Source organism: Lagenorhynchus albirostris, chromosome 1 (assembly GCF_949774975.1).
Source record: "Lagenorhynchus albirostris chromosome 1, mLagAlb1.1, whole genome shotgun sequence".
Lineage (NCBI taxonomy): Eukaryota > Metazoa > Chordata > Mammalia > Artiodactyla > Delphinidae > Lagenorhynchus > Lagenorhynchus albirostris.
The window spans coordinates 52409792-52432247 of NC_083095.1; the positions used below are offsets into that span (position 1 = coordinate 52409792).

General features: G+C 42.6%; 1 protein-coding gene across 1 annotated transcript in view; it reads left to right on the plus strand.

Annotated features, from left to right (window-relative positions):
- The first annotated feature begins 3338 nt into the window (after positions 1–3338).
- MDGA2 (MAM domain containing glycosylphosphatidylinositol anchor 2) overlaps positions 3339–22456 on the plus strand; it is an 825804-nt gene continuing 806686 nt past the window's right edge. The window contains exon 1 of the mRNA XM_060167534.1: positions 3339–3582. Coding sequence (XP_060023517.1) covers positions 3510–3582 — 73 coding nt within the window. The 5' untranslated portion in view covers positions 3339–3509. The remainder of the gene's footprint in view (positions 3583–22456) is intronic.

Sequence of the window (22456 nt, forward strand, 5' to 3'; positions counted from 1 at the left end):
CAGTGCAATTTTTATTCTTACTGTCATATAACCTAATTAATGGTTCCATGTAAAATCTGCCACCATGGGACTTTCCTTATATAGCACTTATAGTGTCAATAGAAGTAGTGGTGCATGTGTTGACCAACACACCCTGTCCACTAGACTGTGTCTTTCTTAAAGGAAGGGATTCTGTCCTGTATATCTTTGAATGTTCAATATCCAGGACAAGACCTGGCCCAGAGTAGATATACCTGGTGGTTTCCTCAACTGAAGTAAATGGTAAAATGACTGGGCTCTCTAAGTTCTCTGCAAGCTCCAAATATTTTATTCAGGAATGCTGAGGGCTCCATGGGTGTTTGGTCCTTACCTAGGCAGAGGTGTGCATTACATGGAAAAGAAAGGCCCTGAGCTCCTGAAGCTTAAGTCCTAATGTGGCAGGTTAAGCACAGTAATCCCTCTTAGAGATACTGACTTAGTCTGGGTTACTTTGTTAAACTGATACACTGACTTTTTAGGATAAAAAGTCAGTCCTGAAATCACTCAAAGAGCCTATGCTTCCATAAATAAAAGTCAAAAAAAAAAGGACAGTACAAATATACAGGTGAAGTAGTATCTCAGAACATGAGTGGCCAAAATCTGGAAGTGCCTCATGGACAAGACACATTCTGAGCTGCCATCTGAGAGAGGAGTTGCACTTTACTGCTCCTTGAAGCTGCTGTGCTGCTGTATGCAGGAATTATCTCCTTTTAAAAGACTAATTTCCTGAAACATAACACGATTCCCCTCACAGCTGACCAGTGAGTGAACTTCACTCATTCTCCTTCAAAAATGCCACACATTGAGTTTTGCTTCTACAGTGATACTTAATTCCATCTACTATGTGAAAGTGGCATTTCATAAAGAAGCGGTCCTCAACGCTGAGGCATCCTTTGCCCTGAGGCAACCTTCTCAACATTGGTCCTCTTACCTTGTAAACCCAGAGCGTAAGCAGTAGATCACACCCTGTAAAAATAATATGCATAATTCACTTAAGTGAGGAAAAGGACCTTGGTGGAAACAATGGGGGCTATTCATTTCCTAGTGCTCGGAGGTAACACCACCCCCTCCTGCCCCTCCTAGCCGTAGCAGAGAGAAAGGGACCTGCAGTGTGTTATACCAGTCTATTATAGGAGCAGATAAATGAATACTATGTTCCAGATTTTCCATAGCAATTACTTTTTTTAACACATGTATAAATGCACGTTTTTAGCTATTTTAATCACTTCCCTATCCATATGTTGTTTGAAGAGTGAAGAACATATTCGACAAAGTGGATTGAGCGCAGGAAGCCCTAATTTTTGTGACTACAGAGACAAATCAGAAACCGCTACTTGTATTACCAGTTTTCTCCTATAAATCTTCGGAGGACTATTTCTACACTAGTTCCAATGTAAATTATAGATGCTTTGCATTTTCTAATCCTTTTGTAACTACGAATTTCTTAAGCTCCTCGAGAGCCTCTGTCACAAAAGAGAAAAGATTTTCAAAGAGGTTAACTTTAGTAGGAGACATTGCATATTAAATATACTAAGCTCTGAACTCTTAGTGTTTTGCCCCTAGAGCCTTCACTGCTGTGATGACCATATTTCCATTTAAAAGGACAGAAATGGGGAAGAAACGATGCTGTTTCCAAGTGCTGTGGCCGGTTCTGCCCTCTAGTCAAGCGGAACGGATCCTGGGAGACCCTGGGCGGCGGGGAGGGGATGGTGTGTCCTGTAATTACCCGGGATCTAAGTGGTAGCTGGCCCTTCCGCGTGCAAACGCCAACAGCGGCATCGGAAACGATAACCGGTGTCCGAGGACGCGCAGCTCCGGGAGGTTGGGGGGACGGGGGGCTCGCGGGGAAGGCTGAAGGCTGGAGGCCGGATGCCGTCGGCCTCGCGGAGCCCCTCTGCACTGTCCACACTGATGGGTTCCACGTCTGACACAGGAAGGCAGAGTGAGGAGGAGGCGCGGAGGCAGGCGACTGGGCCGCGCACCCGGCTTTGACGTCGCCCGGCTGCGGCTAGAAGCTCGCGCTCTCAGCACGTAGCGCACAACGTGACCACACACAGCCTTCCTCTCCGGCAGCCCGGCAGCTCGGCAGCCCCGCAGCCCCACTCTCGGCTTCGCCCTCCTCCTCCTTTCCGCCTCCGCTGCGCGCACCCCCGCGCACACCCAGGGATTCCGGCCGGCGTCTAGCCCTCAGCGCTTCGCCGCCCGGCCCGGGCACCTCCGCCGCAGCTGGGGCCCGAACGGCGGCCACGCAGCCGGTGTCCTTCTCAGGAGGCCGCTCCCGCGTTCATCTCCGGATGCCAGCACTACGTTAGCCCAGGCGGGGAACCCCTTCTGCGGCGCCCTCCTCTAAACTCCCGCCTGTCCCGGCCGCCCCCACCCCTCCACCTGGCGGGGGCAGCGCGGAAGCGAAGAGGACGCGCGCGGTGCCGGTGGGCGCGCGTAGACGTGTGTGCGATCCGCTCTCTGCTTGGCATTCTCCGTCTCCTGCAAGTGACGGTGCCTGGACTCTGCTTTCGGCTCCCGGAATTGGTGCGGCCAGCCTGAGCCCCCTCTTCGCTGGCGTGGCGCTAAAGGCTATTTTGGAGAACGGTGGAGGTGGCCGCGGCGGCGGCGGCGGCGGCTGAGGCTGGTGCCCGAGAAAGCTCCAGACTCTCACTCTGCGCCCTGTCCGTCCCTCTCCTCCTTCTTACCCCTCCTCCCTTCCCTTCCTCCCCACCCCCGTCCCCCTCGCCCCACTCCTCCTCTTCCTCCTCCTCCTCTTCCTCCTCTCCCCGCTCGGCTATGCGAGCCTGTATCGTGTAACAGGATTGGCGTTGCAATGGCAACTGATGGAATGGGGGAAGGCAAGACAGCAGGGCTGGGGGCTCCGGACTGCGGGCGGGCGGGCCGCTGCCGCCGCTTGACGCTCCTCCGGGGACCTTCGCGAGTTACTTTGTAAAGGCGAACCCAAGCGAGGAAGCCCCTGCTCGGTGCCCCGAGTCAGAGGCCACTTCCTGCTCCCTGGCTGCCCGCGTCAGGCTCGCACCGCTCGGCACACCCGGCCCCTCGCCAGCACCCGCCGCCGGCCCAGCGCGCCGCCGCCGCCGCCGCCGCCGCCGCCGCAGCAGCTGCGAAGACTCCAGTCCGCTCCCCTGAAGAACACTTCGCCTCACGGCTCCGCTTCCCATCACGCCCCCTGCTCCTCCCCGGCGTCTGCGATTTTCCCAGGCGCCCAGTGTGAGTGAGGCGTGCGTGTGAGTCTGTGTCAGGGTATTGTGTTGTGGGAGTGTGTGTGTGTGTGTGTGTATGAGTGTGGGGTGTGCGGGGCTCCTGCGCTCCGCTCACGGCCGCCGCCGGGGAAAGACAGACGGACTGCGCTTCCCCCTTCCGCGAGCGGTTCCCGGGCACCTCGGCTCGGCTGGGGAGCGAGCGGAGCGCGCCCGGCTAGCCGCCGGCCTCCAGAAGGTCCGCTGCGTCCCCCCTGGGCTGGATATGTTCATGTTCACGTGAAGATGGATTTAGTGTACGGTCTCGTGTGGCTGCTGACAGTCTTCCTGGAGGGGATCTCTGGCCAAGGAGTGTACGGTGAGTGGAATCGCGACGCTATTGTGACCTTGCATTCTTAGGGAAGATAGGCTGGTGAGCGAAAATGCACGACTCGCGCCGTTCCGGGGCCCCTCCCGGCGTGGCTTTTGATTTCCACTTCATCACGTTATTGGGAGCGATAAGGAGGCGGAGAGCGCGCTGCGAATCGGGCTGCGAGCCGCTCTCCCAGCGCCTCGGCTCGGGCTCGGAGTTGGGTCGAGCCGGCAGCCCAGCACTCGTGCGAATAAGTGGCTTTGCACTTGATTTATCCTCTCTGGGGGCCCGAGCTCTAGCAGTCTTTGATTTAATAATGATTTGGCTCCTTGCATGCCTTGGTGTCGGTGCCGCGGTTTCCTCCAAAGGGAAGCTTCGAATGTGACCCCAGTGAGCTCCCCATTCCTCTCCGCCCCGTGTCTCAGCCTTCTCTTTTCCTTTTCCTTTTTTTTTGGGGGGGGGGCGTGGGGAGAGTTGAATGCCTGCTTGACTTGACTTTCCAGCTCAGGAAGTGGGTTGACAGTCGAGTTGCGTTCTGCACCAACCGCTGCCATAAGCACTGACTTGGGGAGGGGAAAATAGCAGGCAAGATTCTCGGTGCCAGACACAATTAAGGGACATGTTTATGTGAATGGATGAGCAAATGCATGAATGAACGGACGGCCAAGTCTGCGCGTCTCGGCTCCGGGGCAGGACACTAGCTCACTGCAACAGGAACATAATCTCAGTTCTCCGGAAAACGCAGGGCTGGGAGGGTTAGGACGGAGAGAAGGGTGAACGTGTTAATTCGGATGTTTTTAAGTCCTCAAGAGCCAATCCAGGTTCCTTCGCCTGTCAGCAGTTGGCACCCTTGGTTTTCGGGACTGAAAGATACACACACACACACACACACACACACACCCTCTGGCTCAAATGTGAGTCTTCTCCTGGGATAAGCAGGCGGTGCTACAAAGGAAAAATAACTTTTGTGTTCTCGAGATACGGTAGGAAGGTTAAGAGAACAGCCCTTGAGGGGACAGCAAGCCGAGACTCACCCACAGCTCCCAGGCTAGGGCCGACATACGGAGAAACTGTGTGCTGGAAATTTGGCAGCCCGCCTTTGGTCTCCCTCGGGGTTGGGACCCCAGCGCTGCAGTGCTAGGCACCGGCTGCCCCGGGCAAACAGCACGAGTGTTCGTGGAAGCGCAGACCCTAGAAGTGACTTGGGAGTGGGCGCGGATGCAGGGGGACCTTGAGTCCTCAAACTCTCTGGGAACGTGGAGTGCGCAGTGGGCAGGTGTTTGGGAACCGAGGCGAGAGGTCTGCCTTTACTCTCTCCGCGGTGTCTTGTCCAGGGCTGAGCGGTGCTGGGGGTGGGGGGGTGGGGAGAGTGTCAGGAGCGGCGAGCACTGGGCTCTGCTTCGCCTCATCGGCCACTCCCCTTGCCTGTCTTCCTACTTCCCTCCTTGGCTCTGGCCAAGAGATCTTCACTTTCTCCCACCTCTAAGCATCTTAATTTCCCCTCTCTCCTCACTCCCTCTTTCCCAAATGAGAGCGAGCTTTCTTGGTGGTGGTGGTGGTGCTGGTACCGCTACTGCTGGTGTGTGTAGGAGAGATGCTGAGGTCTTGAACCTCTTGGCTTAAACCGCTTGGCTGATGGCAGGAGGTGAGGCCTTGAGCAGAGCAGGAATTCATTTAGTGCTCTTTTGACTTCTGCTGGAGTCTGGTGTCCCGCAGCTGAGAGTGGCTGGGATTCTAGGGATGGAGGAGTGCTGCAGATAAGATGGAACCTTCTCGCGTGAGTCTGAACTCTGCTTGTCCAAGTCTTTATTTCTCTCCCATTGGTTCAGATTAGCTCAAATAAAAAGAGTTTTTGTTTTTGTTTTGTTTTTAAAATGTGTGTGTGTAGGAGATAATGAGAAGTGAGAAAAATCGGGGTGGTGGGTAGGGGATGATCTGGAACTGTCTGGATTAGAAAGGGTTCCATTTTTCTGTCACTGTTTGTCATTCAGATTGTTTGTCCTGGCAAGTCTCATGCTGGGCGGTGGGAAAGTGTAAGATTTAGGAGTGGAGACAAGTAGAGAACAATTGCATCAAAACAGTCCTGGGCCTTGCTGCTTAACAATAAGGGGGAAGGCATTTCTGCTACGGAGCTGATCGTTGTGAAGGTGGTGGTGTTTTTTTTTTTCTTTTACTATTGATGTGGTTATTAGTCACTTAGCTAGGAGTAGAATTGGCTTTGTTTGAAAATTAGTCAGCATCTCTAGTCGTTATAAATGTCATCTATCATGTCAGCTATCAGGTGAGTGAAATGTCAGCTATCAGGTGAGTGAAAAAATATATTTATATATTACTTTTCAAATATGTCTTACAAATCACAGAAGTTAGATTCTCAAAGTGGGAATCCGCAACCTTCAGTATGAGCATCACCTGGGAACTTGTTAGGAATGCAAATTCTCTGACCCCTCCCAGGATTTCTAAATCAGAAATTCAGAGTTTGGGATCCACATTCTGTGTTTTTCACCTCAGGTGATGATTAGGATGCATGCTAAAGTCTGAGAACCACTGATAAAACTTCACATTTCATTGCTTTGACTTTGTAAACCATGACCTTTCTTAACCTGAAGTAGTTTTATTTTTTGTGTGTGCGTGGAAGCATTTATGGGGAAGAGAAGATTTTATTTTTATTTAGCTATAAAATATTGATTAACTGTAAGAAGAGTTAGTGTAAGATTATAGAGTGTGTTTTGAACATTTTACATGAGGAGTCTGGAAGATGATTAATTTTAAAAAAGCAGTGCAATTATAAACAGAGACTTCAAAGACCTAGATAGGAACTTTGCTAGCATAAGTCTGTATCCCTGTCACCCTTTAGTTGCCTGTGTTTGCCAGATGTAAAACCATTCGTGCTACACACAAAGTATTATTTCTTAATATTGTTTTCTAGTAGGTAAGTTCAAGAGAAAATAACATTATTTTATCGGTAATTCAGGCAAAATCACTTCACTGTAGCCTAAAACTAATTACATGATTTAGAAATATATCATTGTAACCTTTCTTCCTTGAAATAGCTAGTCAGCCCTTCATTCTTCTACTGCTAGCCTGGAAAATTCTGAGCATGAAATTCAGATGTTTTTAAGTAATTGAGACTATTTGTTTTAATATATAGATTATATTGTCTTGAGTTACTGTAGTCTTCTTCCTATTGTGTTTGACCAGCTTGGTACCGTGTGCACTACTTAAGTATAAAAGTTTCTGCTATAGACCTAGGGACTTACTGTCATTTATCTGGGAATACTGCTTAGCAGACTTACTGCACAGTAGCTGAGATTTGTGTATATGTGGCATTTGGGTAAGGGAGATTATCTTTTGATTTATATCTGCCTGTCTACCCTCCACCAATGATTCTGATGTCATTAAAAAACACTTTTTAAAAATAGCATTTTTCCCTGTAGATATCTATATTTGTGTAGTTTTTATTTTTTAATTTTTTTAATAATTTTTTTTTTGGCCATGCCATGAGGCTTGTGGGATCTTAGTTCCCCAACCAGGGATTGAACCCGGGGCCATGGCAGTGAAAGTGTGGAGTCCTAACCACTGGACCACCAGGGAATTCCCTGTGTAGTTTTTAAAATCAATTTTCTTAAGTTTTTATATTCTCCCGTTTTGAATTTAAAAAAATTTTTGGTATTCAAGCTTTTTCCTCAAAATAATCTTGGAAGTTTAAAGTTTTATTTTAATTTTCTTTTTACTATAAAACGTCACTGAAAACCAAGAAGTCATTAAAGAACAGTGAACTGGTATCCATTTTTGGCATTGTTAATTTTGTTGCACTAAACCCATTGCATTACATTTAGGATAACTGATTAAACATAGCATCGAGGGTCACAATGTAAACCCCAGCTAGGTGTATATGACTGCAATACTTAGAGCTGAGTGATCCAAAGTATTTTCCTAGTTTTGAAAGTTTTCTTTGTAAGTTATTCTGTGGATGTTTAACGGTGTTTTTTAGAGAACCTGTTGATAATTACATAATTTTGAGAATCATATCGCCTGTAAACTTCACAGCTGTCTTGCTTAAAAAGGAAAAAACTGCTCCATTGACACACACTGTATTTTTACTTCTGACCTATTATACCCTTAATTTGCAAGGAGGCTAATAAAAGATTATAACTGCATTAGCACAGGACAAATCCCCACTGCAACTGAAAAACAAAATAAAAGTCTATGTCTAAATAGTTTGTAATGGGAGCCAAATCTACCAATGACTTGGTGTCCTAAAATAATTAATGTACTGCCCATAAATAGCTTGCAGGATGTGCTAGAAGCAATAAATAGAATAAGTTTATCAACACATCTGTATGATAAATTAGCAAGCTGTATTCTCTCAATTCAGGTAATATCAATTAGTCTCATAAATTTTAAGAATGACACCCCAGGCAGTAGATGACAGAAAAGACTTGGTGGAATTGAGAACCAGGGGATAAGGTAGACAGGAAGGATCTGGAAGATCTTTCAGACTGTCAGTGGGTTGAATCTAAATGTACAGATTGACCCAAAGGGATAAGAGTGCTCTGGGAGGTCAGTTGACCATTACATCCAGTCCCAGGATGTTTCCATCCTCACAGCAAAATTATCCCAAGGTGCATTGAATTGTGATTTTTGTCCTGTTTGAGTTTGGAGAAACCCTGTGATCAGATTCTGCTTTTGACTGAACACATATTTAGGGTGTCAGCCTGTGGGAGATGACTTTAATGAGTGTTGCTAAAAAAAGGTGAATCTGAAGCTCTGTCATATGCAATTAGCTTTAACCTTCTCTCTTCCCACTCCTTGCCCCACTGTCCCTATGTGCACACGAGAACACGCACACACACACGCGTACCCTGGATCATCACCACTTTGGTCACCATCACAGGAAAAGTGGGCTGTCCTTTGTATCTTGAGATTATTTTTGCACATTCAAGGTTGTCCTTACTGGTTGTGTTACTGAGAATTTGCATGACAAATGAGCAGATTATTTTATACAGTGTTACTTGCTCATGTCCTGTTTGTCCCTGGGAAGTCCCTAAGTGGGCTATTAAGTACTTTAGATTGAGCAGGTTGAACATTAAGCCTAAGGAATCATTTTCTAGAGAACAAATCAGTGAGGGTGAATAGATGTCATAAAAGAAATTCAAGAAAGGCATTTTTCATGATCTTCATTATCTTGGCTTAATTTTATTGTCTCTGATACCAGCTCTTCTTATTGATATTGTAAAATTATTTTAGTGTTTGTTTTGTAAGGCAAACCACCTTAAGCCTATTTTGAGAAACAGGTTTTCCGGAAAAAATGTGCTCTGTATTCTTTTAAAATGTACTGTTGTAATGTGATCGGGGTAGGGCTCATGGGATGCAACTAATAGCATGAGCCTGTGGGTTCAGTTTATGTCTTAACACAGTGTTAGGAACCGTGATCTTGGGTTGCTTTCCACCTATTGAGATAATTCATCACTCATGTTCTCTGGCCTGGTCCTCATGCTTTGGGAAGAGTCTTGGAAGAGTTGGGCCCAAGACTCGAAACCCACAAAGTCAAAGGCAAAGAGTCAGTTATACCCGCCTAGTCCTGGAACTGAGCTCTTGGCAGCTGCAGTGAACTAAAGGAATGTGCTATCAGCTCCCAGTTGAATTGGGGGAAGATCTTACTTTCCCTTTTGGCTATTTTGGAAGGACAAGCAAAGTATTATATTGAATTCATTTCAAGTATGAATAGGGTGCACGTTTTTAGCTTCACTGTAATTGCCATTAACTGAATAGTCCCTCAAAATGAAATTTCATTTCTTTGCTTCAGTGACTGTCAATGTAAAAATATTACTTAGAGCAGAATGAATAAATGATTTCATTTATAGGCCACTGTATCCTATTTTTATTTTCAAATCTAATTAATAAACTTTTGGCCCTGTAAAATCATAAAGTCAGAAGAGACTTTACGATGGCATTAGATCATCTCACTAATTTATGGCACAATGGCTTTATATTATGCTACTCTGATGGTGGTCCTATCCTATTCGTGAGATTTCTTTCACAACTCTTTTTTCCACAATCCAGACTTATTCACTGGATGGATATTTTTTTGTCACCTTGCTAAAATCCCTCATCTCCATTATTGGATCATGCACTTAGTTATTTCCCATTTTATACCAGTACAATTCCATTTTTTACTTAACTTATATGACCTTGAACTGATCCCAATTAAGCTCTCTTATATTGGTTTCTTACTACTTTTCCAAGATACTAATGCCAAGATACTATTTCCAAGGTACTATTTCTGTCTTGTGTTTTAAAACACTTATTTCCTTTCCTGTTGATGTAATTGATTGAATTCAGTAAGAAAGATGATTTCCATTTTATAATCTAAATCATACTTTCCCCAGGAGTTCACAGTCATAGAAAAGGATTTCAAATGTTAGGAACATTTTTTTGGCTATTACACATTTACTATAAATTTACCAATTAAAGACATATTATGGTAGGAGCAAAGGTATTAGGAATTATGACGTAACTTTTCTTTCTGTCTTTTAGTATGCTACCTCTATAACTTTACATAAAAATAGGAGACATCAGTTTCTTGCTATTCCCCGTCAAAACTATACCAAGGACTATTGTGTGGTTGGCAGGTGGGGTCAAATATGTGACATGTTACCATATCCGCAAGCAGCATATTTCTTGTCCTGTTTTGTTGGAATAAGAATGGGAGGGATAAAAATAATGGAATGATTCTGTAGAAAGGGAAACATATATGTCTGAAAGAGGAAGGGTTGGTTCATAGCTAGACCTCCCACAGTCTTAAAGGACAGCACAAGGGGCAGTGAAATCTCAATGAGGTGAGTAGGAAATCAAATGCTGGCCTGTAAAGGCCATTTGAAGAATATATCTGTCCTTTAAGTAATAGCAAAACAGCAAACTATTTTATTTCTGAAATAAATAGAACTTTGTTCATGTGTGTCAAACAGAGGAAGAAAAAACAATGTCTGCCATTTGACTGAATGACAACTTCAGGGAGATTTTTCTGTTCTCCTGAAAGGGAAAGATAAACGAGGAATTCTTAAACAGAGCCTGTGGTCCCAGTGGACCAGATTATCCTACCTGCCAATTGATTGTACTTAAGGAGAGATAGGCACAGGTTAAACATTGAGGCATTCTCTTTGTTATTTCTGAGTTGAGCTATGAATTTGGTCCAGGCCTTGCCTTGGGTCCACTTCCTACTGAAGAGGGGGAGGCTCCCACGAGTCTCCTGAGAAGGATATAAAACTCTGAGGAAGATATGCAACTTTTCAGAAATTTTCAGTAGGAATTGTACACAGATTCTGGTCAGATGGTGGGTAAGTTCTGGTTAACTTCAGTCAGCAAATTAAGTTATAACTTCTATGGATTAAACATGTAACTAAGTAGTAAGAGCTGTGAACTCAAAAAGAGTTTACTAGTTAATTAAGAAGATAAAGCCAAATGGAAAAACAAACAAAATAAGGCTATGAGAAATATACAAATATTTGTGCAAGATGAGAGAGCATTGATAGCTGCCATGGTTGGAGGAAACTTGAAAAAGCTGGTACGTCATGGTTTGAGACTTGAAAGTAGGTTGATGTAATATAGATAAAGAGGGAGGATAGGCCAGTGCTAAAGCACAGATCCCAGCTGCAGGAATAATAGGGCAGAAAGGAAAATAACCCTGCAGTACGTGTCTAGTATTAAACCTAAGCAATTTCTCCAAAGTTTGTCCCAACTAGAAAGATGTATCCATCCTTAACCTGTGGTAACTGCCTCTCCCCCAAAGTTTGTAAGTCTGTGAAATAAATTTGACTGTGTGATACTCTGGAACTTGCTCAGATATTTATGTCTACCAAGTTCCTAGGTTTGTGTGTGTGCAATGTGGAGCCACCTGACCTGCTGATCAGGAGTTAAGACGGTTGTCTCTAAAGTTCCTGTAGGATACTGAGCCCTCCCCAATTCTACGCAAACTTGGGAAGCTTTGAACTTACATAGCAGCGCCTTTTGGAGTTCAGGTCAAAGACTTTTCAAAGGCTTTTTAAGAGTGCCTGCTACTTAGAAGCAGTGGACTGTGGGTCTAGAATCATGTTGTTCTTTACAAATGTACAGCCACTGAGATGAATGTGTTACCTTTATGAAAAGAGGTATGTGGTTTCATTATTTATTTATTTTTATTCTTGTGCAAGGCAGCAAAAAAAAAATCTTAATCTCTTTATCCCTCAGTTTCCATATCTAATAAACTCTTAGGAAAGTGGGCTGTTATACAGAGAAAATGTAAATAACAGCAAGAATAAAAAAGTCTGGTTGCATTTTTATATCTGGAGTAGAGGGAGACTACATAGCAAGTGTCCTTTATCTTCTTAAAAAAGTATACTCAGGTGGTCCAACAATTGGACCTCCTAGTAGGAGTGCCATTTGGTTCTCAGAACAGAGTTAAGGGGCTTGGAAGTAACAGGGAGAAAGTAATTTATTTCTGGAAAAAATAATTCCCATCTGTCAGTCTATCAGAAAATAACTCAAGTGGTATATTTTTAAACAGTATATGTAATATTAATATGTGCATGAAAATGCCATTTGATATTGCATCTTGTATGCACGTGTGGTTGGTATTGTTCCTCAGGCTAGTCTCCTCTCAATCCATATAACCCTGGAGTTTTTCCTTTTGCTCCTTAATGGTGGGGGTGGGGAGCTGGTATCCTCACTCATTTAAGAGCTCTAGAGACAATTAGTGTCACCTAAACCTTATGACCATGAGTATATTTATATATGTGTGTGTTCAAATATATGTATAAATCTTGCTTTTGTATCAAGGAGCGAGAATAGTCTCAATGTCCTGCCATTTCGAGACTAATCTAAAAATGATACAAATAGGGATATATTTGTAAGAGACTACAAGTCATTGATGATTTAAAAATAAAACCAGAGAAACCAGAGAAAATGAGAATAAATTAAGTGGGGCTATCACAAGTTTATTGTGTATTTGGTCCCAAAGTGACCAAAATGACTGTTTCCCACCTAGTCGCCTAATTATTTTAAAAAATCTATAGAATTAACTGAAAAGGCTGGGACCTTATTCACCATTACACTATAACAGCTACATACATAAGAAAGCATTTTTATATATAATGGATTTTAATTATCCTTGGTAAACACTTATTTTCTATTTTTTGAGGGTGAAAGGTAATTCACCCATTCATATAACTAACTACATGGAAGAAATTCATTAGGCTAGTTTTCTGAGTGTCAGAATATTAGCTAGTTATTGGTTGGGAATATTGGTCAGGTACTTCTGTAACCAAACCAAAAGGTCATCTTTACTTGAGACTTTAAACAGGCAACAAAATTATTAGTTGAGAATAATTTTCCCGACTACGAGGGATGAAAAATACTGGCTTTGCTAAGCATGTCACCTTAAGCATATACACACAGTAGACTCTGTGACATGCACAGATTTAACTGACGTGTAGTTTTTGAGTTGTCAGTCTTATCCTGGTAGTATTTCAGAATTAGTGAAGTTATTATCAAGAAGTTGTATAGTTATTGTTTTTATCCTGGTTCTGAACTTGTTCATTCTTTTTCATGGCTTATTCTACACCATTATTGTGATTCTCGCCTCATTCTTTTATTTACTTACATTTTTCATTTGGTTCATGTTTCACACTGGACTATATTACCTGTACCCTTTCTTTGTACAGAGCTGCTGTATTAATATTAAAGTTTTCAGTCTAAGTTCACAATTAATCAAACCTCAATCTTGGGCTAATTTTGTTCTTACTTTGTCATGTGTAGCTTCATCTAAGTGTAATTGCCTAAGGAGGTGCAGCTCTCTTCTATTCTGACCCTGTAATATTGCTAAGATTGGGGTTTAGAAACTTCCCCCTCTTTACCTAAGACAAGAATAATTCTCAGTGGGCCACAGCCTTTTTACTCAGAGGCCACTTATCCTCTGATGATTTTCTGTATCTCACTAACAAACATTCCTCTAGTTGCAGCAGCTGGGGTTAAAAGTGGCCTTCTTCCTGCTTCCTGTGATTTTATAATTTACTGTTGAACTCTATTATCATTGTATGATTTTAGTTGATATTTCAAAAAGCATTTAAGTTTTAACTTTTCTGTCATCATTGACAACTCACTCGTTAATGCCTTAATTCTCTAAGCTTACTGATGCGAAGAAGTACTTTGAAACCTTTTAAGTTTAATCACCTCTCCAGTTTCAGAGAAAGTGTAAACCTTTTAAGTCTATTCACCTCTCCAGTTTCAGAAAAGTGTATCTTTCTACACATAAACTACACATATATATTTGTATATATAGTATACATGTGTATACTCTAAAATATATATTCATATATATTAACTGTCTATGAGTGTGTGGGTATGTGGGTGTATCTGTGTATTCGTGGAGTGGGTCTCATGGCTGAACTTTAGACGAGGAATTGGACGGCTTTCTTGCTTCCCTTGCAAAGCTGACTCTGATTCAGTGTTGACAGCAGGGCATGCAGTCTCTCATCTAACATTCATTTTGTTTTTAGATATCTTTTGTGATAATTCATGTTTGTATTGTTCACCAATTTCCAACATTACCTTCAGAAATTCACATTACTTTTTTCCTTCTATATCTTTGCAATTGACAGAAATGTTTCTTAGCTGCATAAGAGCAATACATGTGAAGTTTATTTTACCTGAACTATAGTGATATATACACTTGAAGCCCAGTGTCACTTGCATACTCAAAAGACCATCCCTTCTGCTCTATTAGTCAGGTCTTTATACTGGTCTTTCCTCTTTTTTAAGTGGGAATTTAGAGCATAAGGCATATCTGTCTTCAAGTATGGATTCTAAAATATATCTGTAAACCAAATTCAATTAACTTGGGTTATCTGCTCTCTTTTTCTATCTGTCATTGAAAAATAAACATAGGATATCGTAGTTTTTTCATAGAATAATTGCCGTTTTTCAAGTGCCTCCTATATGTCACACCTTCTAGGAGTTTTTTATACATTATGTCATACTCTAATCTTTGAATGAAGTAGATGAGAAATCTGAAACTCATACAGTTTAAATAACTAACATATAGTTACTGGTGGCTGAATTTGAAATCACATATGAAGTGTATATGAAAATAAATATTTGTATATATTCTTATATGTATTATTAAATTATGTTCATATATGTGTGTTTATACCCACTATGATGAAGCCATGCAAGTTACCTGGATCATCTTGTGCCATGTATGTGACGTCTCAGTCTATATTTGAAATGCAGATTAGGTGATAAATTATAGCTTTTTGCCTGAGAAATAGAAATAGGTAGCTAATGTCAGCACTTTGTATCATAATTTTCTTACTTGGAAAAAGAAGATATGATTTATAATTTTTGTTGTTTTTTTTTTCTTTTTAGAAGCAAAATGCCCCTACTGAGGACTCTCTCTGGTATAATTTATTTTTGGACTAGTAGGATATTTTAAGCGTATTCATAATTAGTGACCTGTAAAAATGAAGACATGGCTCTACTAGATATTCTGCAGAAGTAGTTATATTCCTCCATGTAAAATAGGAAGCATGTGCTCATAAAAAAAATAAACTGTCAACTGTACTACTTTATTTTCCCCCAGGCTGATTAACAATCACTGGCCTTGGTAAGATTGATAGTTAAGTGTGATATGTGGCCCTGATTTTTGCCTTGAGTTCCCTCTGGGTATGGCTTGGGCACTTTTTGCAGAGTTAATTGAGGAGACTATATCAGCGTATCAGTGGGTTTCTATTCTTGAAAATCTTGTTGTGCTCAAGAGGAGAGTTGATTGCAAGCTCTGCCCCTTCTCTTAGCTGCCAGGGAGTTCCTCAAACCTCAAAGCTTACAAATTAGTGCAGTTTAGTGATTTGTTTTAGGCTTTTAGCTACAGAATTTGTGGCTATAAAAGTAATTTTTTCCCTATGCTTTTTGAATGTAGTTATTGTGTGATATAGTATAACCCTGTACCATTCTGGCTATTGTGTGATTGATACAGAAACTGCTTCGATAGGAAACCATTTCAAGCGAGAACAGGAAAGGTATTATATTCAGCTGTGATGCCATGCATTTCTAAACAGCTGATGTTTTCTTTAACTGATAACCACCCCCCAAATTTTCAGAGGCAGTTGAGCCTTTAGAACTTTAACTCTTAATACAGTCTGGCTGCAAGAGCAGTGCCCTGAAATTCACTATACATTCACAATTCACAATGTGGAATTCATTAATTCTTAGTATAACTGGGTGCTGTGATTGTTGTGTTGTAAAGTCAGACCTCTTTAAGAATATGGAGAAACATCGATTTTGTGAATTTTTCTCTAAAGAGTGCTTCTTCATATTCAAGCCAGATAGTTGAAACTAGTGGTCTATGACTTTCTGCACACTGAAAATTGTGATAATGTTGTTAAATGGAGTGGGCCATCATGTATTTTGCAACCTAAGAATCTCAAATTAAATTGCAAGCTTTTGTAAAGGAATAGAGTAAGAGATGAGTCAAATCAAAGTTCAAAAGAGTTTAATCATAGATTGTATGTTTTTCCTACCTCACATATTTAATGATATATCTGGGAATACTTACAAAAACTAGTGCACCCTGTTTTTATGTCTGTCTTTACTCCTAATTTTTGTATTTTATGATACCTTGGATGCAATGATCTATTTTGGATGAAGGTGGATAGTGTCTTAATGATTAGGTATAAAATTAGATACCTAAGATGCATCTATGTTATGGTTTATCATTTAATTGAATATTATAAATATTAACAATTAATATTAATTCAATTAAATGTCTAAAAAAGCTGGAACAGAGATTCTTATGAACTTGAAAATGCTATTTAAATATCTTTAGTTGTGACAAAAGGTAAAGTCTAGATATTTTTAAAGATTATTTTAAAATTCTTCTAAGAATCTTTTCTGGTGGCTTAACAATTGACTGCTTCTCATTCATTGTACATAGCTGTCATCCTCCCAACAATCATTATGACATTGCAGAGGTTTTCTCATTATTAATGAAAAACTCAGCATTTCTACAAATGGGAAGTGTTTGATAAAGCAAGTAAATGAAAACCAGTAAAGCAAACTTCCAGTATACTATTGTGTGCTGTCCTGGGGGGATTGGATTTGAAGTTGCATGTGGAGGAACAGGTGAGTTAGTCTGGTCAGAGTATTGGCCCTCAAATAGGCAGAATCAGCTGGAATCAATTTATTGCTATTACAGGAAAATAGTTGGGCCCAGGTCATGGGAATTAGTAGGATGGATCAAGGCAGGATGAGGTGCCTGCTTGTCAGAGACTGAGAGGCAGATTAACATGCAGGTGGTTTTGGAGGGAGTGCTCTTGGAAGAGAGGGAGGGAGCCGGAATTCAGCAGGGGGAGAAGTTGAGCTGCGATTCAGTTACAGCAGAGTCCTAAGCTGAGCAAATGGGGTACTGTGAAGTTGGGGTAGACCTTCAGAGATGTCCCAGATAAAGATCCTTTTCATCCCCTTTTCCACCAGTCACTGGGTGTGGGCTGCCCCTGGGGAGGGGGCAACGTATCTCAGCTTCTCTTGGGTTGAAGGCAAATCCTGGGAGAAACTCAACTGTGAGCAATCAAAAGGTAACACTCTTGGGCGTTGGGGGAATGAGTGCCTTCATGCAGAAGGGGTTCTGGACACTGCATCACATCTTCTAGACATCACCCCTGTGGTGTTCATATTGGCTTGCTTATGAAAGTTCATCCCTTCTGGGAACTGGTCCTCTGAGAGCAGGCCTCTTGTCTTAGGGATACAAACAAGAAGAAAGTCTGCGGGATAAACTTCAGCCCCTGCTGCTGCTCCTGAACTCTGATACTCATCATCCCTTTTTTTTTTTTTTTTTGCGGTACGCGGGCCTCTCACTTTTGTGGCCTCTCCCTTTGCGGAGCACAGGCTCCGGACGCGCAGACTCAGCGGCCATGGCTCACGGGCCCAGCCTCTCGGCGGCACGTGGGATCTTCCCGGACCGGGGCACGAACCCGTGTCCCCTGCATCGGCAGGCAGACTCTCAACCACTGCGCCACCAGGGAAGCCCCATCATCCCTTTTTTAACTACCTTTTCTAGATCTCCCTTACCCCCAGCTAGCAACTCTAATGGGCTGATTGGTGTAAGCGACCCTGAAGGGCTTGGGATCCTGGTCTCTATGCCCTTTTCAGGCTGCTTCCACAGCTGCTGCATTTGTCAGTTTGCTTCCAGAATCAGGAGGGAGCACCAACAGATACTTAAGTGGGTCACCTGGGTGCCTGATGTCTTCTTCCCTCCTCACATTGAGTTCATAGCAGTCTTGCCTTCTCTTAACAATCAGGGTTAATTGTCCCTGCCTGAAAGGTGACTTTTTCTTGCCTGCTTGTCTTTTGCACAAGGAGCCCACAGTGGCTAGGTGGCAACTGTCACAGGAGTTTGAGACCCTTGCTCTTTTCCCTGGGGGATGTGTTACCTCTCTGGAAACCGGGAATCTTAGCCACACAGGGTCTATAATGATGGGGATTGGAAGCACAGATACTCCATGTGGGTTACTAGGAGTGAAGGTAAAGGGACTCTTGGACCTGTGTGTTCTACTTGCTAGGGACACAGGTCCACATGATGATCATTCATTTAGGGTTATACTACATCCTGGGGGTGGGTACCTGATCCACTCAGGGTGTTCTCCCCAAGTTGCTCTATTAGATGCTCTTTCTTCTATCCTCCTATCAGATCAGCAGCTTTTGAGTGGCACATGACGTGATATAACCAGTGGATTGTATGATCACATAGTCATCGCTGTACTTTCTTTTCTCTTCAGAGGATCCCTGTGTTCAGTGCAGTGTTATGAGGGATCCCATTTGGGTGGATTACATATTCTGAAAGCCCTTGGATTGAGGTGCTTGCTGAGGCCTTGTAGGCAGTAAATATAAACCCATATCCAGAATATGTGTCAATTCTAGTCAAGATGACTCTCTGCTCCTTCATGTCTGAACGGAGTCCAATGTAGTCGATTACCACTGAACAGCTGGCTAGTTTCCTTGAGGCATGGTGTATGTCAGGGTCTCTCTTACTGGTAGGTTGGACATTTAGCATCAGTGGCAGCTGATAAGCCTCTGTGAATGGGAGCCTTTGCTACTCAATATATGCATAGTGTCCATACTTTTCACTGTGGCTTTCTTCTTGCACCTAGTGAACAACACTGAGGTGACTGATGGCAAGCTGACTGATGTCAACTGGTCACGTCTTTATGTCTATTTGGCTGTTTATTGCTTTACTCTAATTACTATTGCTCTGTAAAAAGCCATCCAAACTTAGTGGTAGAGAACAGCCACTTTATTATGTTCATGGAGTCTGTGGGCCAGGAATTCACACAAGGGACAGTCAGAATGGCTTATTTTTGCCCCATAGTTTCTGGACCCTTACCTGGGAAAACTTGAAGGCAGAGGGTGACTTGACATCTAGGAACTAGAATCATCTGGAGGCATCTTTATTCTGGCTGACAGCTGAGACCTCATCTGGTTGGCAGGTAGAATGCCTATATGGGGTGTCTCCATGTGGGCTGTCGCATCGTTTGGGCTTCATCACAGCATGGTGGCTGGATTCTAAGAGCATGTATCCCAAGAGGATAGAAGTAGTCTCCTGGGATCTTGCTTGGGCAGCCACGTGCATCAATTCTATATACTCTTGTTTGAGGCAGAGACAAATGTTCACCCACGTTGAAAGGAAGGGACTATAGATCCCACTAGTTGATGGGAATAGTGCCAAGTTCACATTGGAGGAAGGATTTGTGTGATTAGAGAAATTTTTGCAGGCTTCTTTAGAAAGTACAGTCTGCAACATGACTCTTTCATGGTGGATGCTCTCTTGGGGGCAATAACATGGTAGACAAAGATCTGTCTACTTTGTGCCCACTCCAGGCATCCAGCCAACCAACCAGCCAAGCTATTCACTGCCAATAAATAAACAAGTAAGTAAGTATATATTCTTACCTCATCTACTTCTCTTTCCACACAGAGTGTATGATCCCTGAAGTTCTGTCCGTGTTCTGAGGGTAGATTTCCCCTCACCACTGACTTTGAAGACACCCCCTAGTGGGGTGCAGTTCCTTTTTAGTATGTACCACATATCAAGCCAAACCAATCTCTAGACCATTATTGGACTTGGTGATTATAAGGGACTTCCCACGCAGTCACAGGTGGGAGTTGATGATAGGGAGCCAGTGCTCATTATTCAGGGTAGATGTAGGGATCCGGACCACCTCCTCTGCATGTAGCTCACTTGTGCATTCTCTGTCTACTTGTGCTCAGTCCCAAATATACCATTTTTATCTAATAATGGATTAGTTCTGGGCCTGCTTGACCTTGCATGACTTGGCTGACAGAATCCAGCTTATAATGGACATATTTGGCTACATGGTCTCTTGATAGCCTGTGGTCAGGCACTCTGCCTCAACAAGGCTCAGTAGTACCTTATAATCTATTTTCAAATGATTTTTAATTCTCTCTTGCAAATGACATGGGCTTTCTTAAAATCCTTAGGTGTTTATGCTGTAATTCTCTTACTGTGGCTTGCCATAAATTTTATATGGTATTTTCTCCCACCAGAGATACTTCTAATATCGTGGAGTTTGTGGGATCATATGGCCCAAGCTTCAGGATTTCTTCAGTGAAACCTGTACCTTCTGCAAAGCCTTTGACTTCCCTATGCCCCATTCCAACCCAGCATCCTTCTGTCACACATGGTAAATGGACCAGATCAGTATTCCTAGCATAGGATGTGTTCCCTCCTGAATTTAAAGAGGCCTGTTAGAGATTTTGCTTCCTTCTTATTGATGAACGATGTGAGATGCAATATTTTGTCCTTTCCTTATGAAGAGTTGTCCTCGCATTACTCAGGTCTTAGAGCCCTAAAACTTTCATTGGTTAATATGTTAATTTTGCATTCTCTGAGCACATGTGTTTTTCCAAGGCTTCTAAAGTACTTGCCAATTTTTGCTTATCTAGCCCACTTAATAGGATGTGATTGATATAATAGACCAATGTAATGTTTCACATAATGTCCAGTAAGTTCATATCCTTATGGACTATATTATGGCAAAGGATGAAAAACTTATAATCTTGGGTCAGGATGGTCAATGTATACCGCTGTTTGCCCCATGTGAGTGAGAACTGCTTCTGGTTCTTCCTGATAGAGATGGACAAGAATGCATTTGCTAGACCAGTTATCAGTTACTGTTACTTAAAGTTGTATCAATCTGCTCTAGCAAAGATACCACAACTAGCCACACACCTGTGGTTGATGCTTCTACTTGGTTGAATATCTGGTAGTCCACTCTCATCTTCCATCATCCATTTGGTTGTTGTATTGAGCAGACTAGTGAATAAAATTAGGACATAATGTCTCCTTCAGGGTTTTAAGAGTGGCACTAGTATCTTCCATTCCTACCGATAAACAATATTGTTTGTGATTTGCTATCTTGGTTTAGGGTTAGGATAATAGACATTTTAGTGACTCCCCTCACCCTGGCTGCCACTCTGCTGCTTTTTATGATTAATTGTGCCAACATTGCTACTGAGACTTAAGTGCTTCAAACTGGCCTGTATTATTTAGAGATCCTATCATTGCCACTGCTGTCAGGGAATTCAAGTCTGTAATGACATCTCCTACTGTCAGTCCTGACCTCAGCAATGTCAAGACCCCTCTCACTGGTGCAGACATAGTCAGTTGCTGATTTCTCTGGCTTTAAATAGTATATGTACTCAAGCTTTCCCACTCTCTTAACCTTTTAGAAATATTCTTTGTTTAGTCACTCTGTGATAAGAGTATAGTGTTTGGTCTGGTTAGCCCAATTTTTTGGGCAGCCCAGAGATAATGAAACCCCTTTCCCCAAATAACTAGTAGTCTTGGTAACATTTAAAAATACTCCATTGTCATGCATTGTATTTCTACGTCTGACCAATTATACATTTGGTTTCCAAGAGGATTGTTATGGACTAAATTATGTCCCCCAAATTCCTATGTTAAAGCCCTAACCTTCAATGTTACTGTATTTGGAGATTAGGGCTTTAAAAAGGTAATTAAAGACAAATGAGGCCGTAAGAGTGGGACTCCAAGAGGACTACTGTCCTTCTAAGAAAAGGAAGAGATACCAAGAAAACACTCACACAGAGGTATGAACACAGCAAGAAGGTTGACACCTGCAAGCCAAGGAGAGAGGCCTCTGGAGAGAGGCCTCTGGAGAGAACAGTCCTGTCAGCACCTTGAACTTGGACCTCCAGCCTCCAGAACTGTGAGAAAATAACTTTTTGTTGTTTAAGCCACCCGATCTGTGGTTGTGGCAGCTCTTTTGTTATGGCAGCTCTTGCCAACTAATTCAGGGATCAATAAATAAACTGACTACAATAGCACATATCTATCCCCCTTACTAGGAATAAAACACACTCTGTCTTTTGATCTACTTTTCCATTACATGCCATGTTTCTGTTTCCGGTATTTCTATTTCACCTAGTAAGGGATGTCACTTGCAAGCCAGGTTTGCAAGCCTGTTTTACTAGTATTATTGCACTATTTCCTGGGGTCCTCACTAGGGTGTTAATAAATCCTTTTTCACAAGAAGGTACTCCCATGTCAAAAAACTCTCCCTTATCCAGCTTTCTATTCTTTCCCATCTTAATCCAGCACCTTCAAAATCTGTTTCCCTGCATATTCTTCCAGCTCCTGCTAGTACTTATTGGTTAAATCCACTTCCTTCAGGGCATAGTGTTCTTTCTTCCTTGGCAATTCTAATACCTCCATGGCTGGGTTATGTTTTAATTTAACCCTGGCTATTGGATTGGCTACCAGTGTGGGCTTTAGGGTTAGTTTCTAGGGGAGAAAAGTTTTGTCTTGCTGGAC